We start from the raw sequence: 4,761 nt of genomic DNA on the forward strand, positions 1-4,761 counted from the left end.
CAATCCTTGAGTCATAGATAGTGTTAACTTCCTCCAAAGTTCAAGGACTTTAATGGAGGCAGGGTGACTACCCAAACTTCAATAAGTAGAAATTTCCAAGGGAAGGAGGAAAGATGTTAGTGAGGCAGGCATAGTGCCTACCACCCACCATCACTAAACTGTTCTGAGATATTTAATTTAGGTCAAAGTCATGCTTAGTAACTTTCCATGTTTCAGCATTGTCATCGTTCCTCAGAAAGGAAAAAAATTTTTCTAATTATATTTATAAAAAGAGAACTAAGAATAAAAATTGAGAGCCTATATGAAACTATCAATGAGTGTTTTCCTTGCAATTAACCATTACACAGTCATACAACGTGATCCTACATTTCTGCTTGTAAACATGATTAGAAATAGCTCATTTTAAAAAAAGAATGTAGTGATGAATTGTTATAAGCGTGGAAGTTAGTGTTTTAAAATATTCCATATTTTGACGTTTTCCTCCTAGCTGTCTTAACCACTTATGCTTTCTGCAAGGCTTGCAATGTCGTGTTTCCTGTAACACTCTCCTCTGGCCGGTGGCCCTCTTCTTCCTTCAGGATGTGCTCATGGAGCTGTTGGAGCAGTGCGCGGATGGACTCTGGAAGGCTGAACGCTATGAGCTGATCGCTGACATCTACAAACTCATCATCCCCATTTATGAGAAACGGAGGGATTTTGAGGTATCTGAATGGTTTGGTTTTTCCTATTGGAGAGGACAGTGGAGTGACACCTATCCCTAGGTGTTTTTCCATCTGAAAAGAGCAAACAGGCCATGGTCAGAGATGGGCAGGTGGCCTCTGACCCTCCATGTACCACTGGAGTTCACCACCGTGAGAGCCAGCTGGGATCGCACACACAGGCCCCACCTCTCTGCTATCCCCAAACCTCAAACAAGGGCTTGGTCATTCTGGCAGTCCTATGACAGGTTGCCAGGAACAGAGTTTTATAATCACCAGTTGCCTTTTTTTCTCAGAACTCTCCTGCATGAGAAAGTGGTGTCCCTTTCATCCTTCATAGGCTGGGGAGGTCATCCAGGTTCTCTTAGCATATCAAATGGAGTAGGAAAAGCAAGGACTAAAAATGTCAATTTCATTGACTTTTCATGTTAACTTGAAAACGGAATTTGCTTATGCATTGTGGAAAGATGGCCCTTTGGGTAGGAAACATTATAATTCAAAAATGATGGATACCATATTTGTGCGATCAAAATACATTCTTGATTTACTTTTTAACTCAAGTCCAAGGATTTTTTTTGCCCATGTGATCTCATTTGTTATTTTAAAACTGATTCTATTAGTTGCAAGTAGGAAGAAGTGGGTTTTGTTCTGCTTTCCAGAGGCTGGCCCACCTGTATGACACACTACACCGGGCATACAGCAAAGTGACCGAGGTCATGCACTCAGGCCGCAGGCTCCTAGGGACCTACTTCCGAGTGGCCTTCTTTGGGCAGGTGAGCCTCCTGTCTGTTCTGTAGGCTGTTCCACGTCCTTTTTTCTTTTTTAACTCTATAAAATTGTATCTTGTAAACGTTCTCCTTTCTATAAATGCTAATGTAATGAGTTTGTCATATTTAGTATGATTCTTATCTTCCTCAGTAGTAAACTTTCTGCTTTTTTTTTTTCTTTCTTTCTTCCTGTCTTTTCTTTATTACTTTCTTAAGGCAGCGGTAAGTTCTCCCTTCGTAAGACTTTCTTAGCGGCACCTTTGGTACTCAGTGTGGTTTGCAAGTTTCCTTTGCCAAGTCTGTATGTATATCTGTCCAGTCATTACAAACTCCAAAAAAATAAACAAATAACATTTTATTCCATTTACAGAAATAAATCATTTGTTTCCTCATACATCTATACTGCATGTTTTAAACCAAAATTAAGATTCTGGGGATTTTTTTGTCCCTGTGCATCTCTCTCTTTTGTAATAATACAATATCTCCACAAGTATATTTACCATTGTAATATTTCAGAAACCCTACATGAAAGGGTTAATTTAAATTTAACTGAACATTTAACCTCCAAGTCTCTAACATGATTAAATGGTATAAATTATAATCCATTTATTTAGGGTGTGTGGTTTTCTATGAGCATTATATGACCTTCAATTTATTCTGTTATTGTCTTTTATAACTTTATAGCAATACCAGTTTACAGACAGTGAAACAGATGTGGAGGTAATTACAGTAAATGCTTAAAAAGCAAATAATGTAGTGAAATTACTGCATCTAAACTCCTAGTTTGATGTGGGTGTTTTTTGTTTCATGTTAGCCTGCATTTTTTTTTATATATATATTTATATACTGTGATTTTGGCACCATTTTCTCCCTTATTTTAGATGAGAAACTTTTTTTTTTTATTTCAAATATTAACCCCAATCTGGACTTTTAAACCTTCAACCTTTTTCACTTCCCATGCAATTCTTAGCCTTATTGTATTCAGACATGATAGGCACTAAAACATGACAATGAAAATAAATATTGGTGATATGACTGGTGATAATGGAAATATTTTCTGATATTATACTGTAGCCCTTTAATATTTGTCTTATCAGTACAGCAAAATAGAATCTATACAAACTTGACATAGCTTTTGCTGAACCTACTCCAGACCCGAATGCTTCCATTTATGCCGTAAAATCTTGGGTAAGTGGGAGCGGTCAGGAGAGGGATGTGTGTGCGTTTCTGAGGCCCGCCAGCAGCAGGCTGCTGAATCACATCCTAGCAAGTTGTGTTTCTTGGGAAAGTGAAACAGGCTTGAATCCCATCATCAGACTTCACCGAGAGTACATGGTCTTGAGTCCCCAATCTTTCATTTCACTCAACACTTAATGACGGCATTCTTGAATGAGCGTGCAATTTTGTGTTTTCCTTTACCTTTGCACCCAGACTTCACATTATTGTCATTTCCCTTCCTCTTTGGAAAGCCTGTTTAATTAGGGTTTCATTCCTCTTTTTTTTTTTTTTTTTTAAACCCTTATAACAAAAGAACCTTTCCTAGGTGATAGCCTTGGGCTTGTATTTGGGGCTAGCTCTAATTGAACTTTATGTCACAGGGATTCTTTGAAGATGAAGATGGAAAGGAGTATATTTACAAAGAACCCAAACTCACGCCTCTGTCAGAAATTTCTCAGAGACTCCTTAAACTTTACTCAGATAAATTCGGCTCTGAAAATGTCAAAATGATACAGGATTCCGGCAAGGTATGACCATGTTTGAAAACATTTCACAGCAATATAATATAGTTTGATTATGTGTGATTGATCATATATTATACATTCATAAATGTGTATAGAAAAAAACAAAGACCCAGGAAAAAATTAAGAATGGCTGGCTTTGAGTAGCAAGTATATATTTTTTCTTAATACCGTTTTATGCTTTCCAGATGTCCTTCATCAAGCACATCTTTATTTTATAATTTAAAAAGATATTCTTTTATAAAATAATTAACATCCGACAGGATATACCATTTTTAGTCCAGATATTTAGAAACTGTGTAAAAATAGCAATTCAAGGTTCTGTTTCTCACTGCGCTTAGCACAGTGCCTGTGATATGACCTGACACTCTGACTGATTGTTGGATATATGGACAGATGGACCAGCAGATGGACAGATCAAGGACTGAACTAACTAGCCAGCACATAGTGTAGGAAAGAGATGTACCTTCTGTTTAGAGAGGCTGTCCTCAGCTAGATTGCTCTCACGAAGACACTTTCTGAACCTACTTTGATTTTCCTGTATATTTATGTCTCCCACTATTTTCAAGACATCTTCAGGAAGCTTCTATCCCTGTGCTTCGTGAAACTCAGGCCAAAATAGAGCTCCTATTCTTTGAATTAAAAATGTCCCACCTGCTCAGTTTCCAGCAATGATAAGCTCTACCTGTTTCTAAGTCCATCTTTTATGGGGTTCCTTATTTCACGTTCCATCCTGAGCTTTGGAGTACTCAGTGTCTAGAATCTGTTCCCGTGGGCCCTTCATTTTCTCCAGAGCAGACTCTCCCAGTCTCCTGCCCACGTGGTAGGGAGGGGACAAAGAAAGGGGTATTTCTGGATTCTGGATGCACAAGACAAGGGCTGAAGGTCCCAGGTTCGGCCTGCAGCCTTTCACCCACTCACTCTGTGTTCCACTCTGTACCTCGCCCCTGTTTTCCTCTGAGACTGGAGACCTCACTTAGACTGTTTCCAGACCATTTTCTCCAAGGAACCTTGTCTTCTCTCTTGTGGAATGGGGACAAGGGAAGGGAACCTGGGGTTCCGCCACTCCAGATGGACTTTGGGCCACGCGCCCTGGTTTCTGCCCCACACCTCTCCAGTCACCTTAATTCTAGTGCCGGTCCTCTATGGCTATCAGTCCATTCAGACTGCTCTGACGACCACCATAGGCTTGATGGCTTATAAACAATGGAAATTTATTGCTCATAGTTCTGGAGGCTGGGAAGTCCAAGATCAAGGAGCCAGCAGATTCAGTGAGGCCCTTCTGCCTGGTTCATAGGCGGCTGTCTTCTCACTGTGTCCTCACATGGTGGAAGGGGTGAGGGAGCTCTGTGGGGTCCCTTTCATCAGGGCACTAATCCCATCATGAGTGTTCTACCCTCATGACCTAGTCACCTGCCACCTTCTAATACAGGGGTCTGCAAACTGGGGTTCACGAGCCATATGCGGTTCTTTGGGTATGTACATGTGAGCAATTTTTTGTGTGAATTTTTCTTACTTTAGTAGATATAATTAATACTATTACTTGTTATAATATTA

General features: G+C 39.7%; 1 protein-coding gene across 1 annotated transcript in view; it reads left to right on the forward strand.

The window, feature by feature from the left end:
- DOCK9 (dedicator of cytokinesis 9) overlaps positions 1 to 4,761 on the forward strand; it is a 285,969-nt gene that overhangs the window by 265,833 nt on the left and 15,375 nt on the right. The window contains exons 46-50 of the mRNA XM_019663653.1: positions 579 to 701; positions 1,358 to 1,471; positions 1,682 to 1,687; positions 2,150 to 2,185; positions 3,064 to 3,210. Of these exons, the coding sequence (XP_019519198.1) occupies positions 579 to 701; positions 1,358 to 1,471; positions 1,682 to 1,687; positions 2,150 to 2,185; positions 3,064 to 3,210 (426 nt within the window). The remainder of the gene's footprint in view (positions 1 to 578; positions 702 to 1,357; positions 1,472 to 1,681; positions 1,688 to 2,149; positions 2,186 to 3,063; positions 3,211 to 4,761) is intronic.

This window comes from Hipposideros armiger, unplaced genomic scaffold (assembly GCF_001890085.2).
Source record: "Hipposideros armiger isolate ML-2016 unplaced genomic scaffold, ASM189008v1 scaffold_397, whole genome shotgun sequence".
Lineage (NCBI taxonomy): Eukaryota > Metazoa > Chordata > Mammalia > Chiroptera > Hipposideridae > Hipposideros > Hipposideros armiger.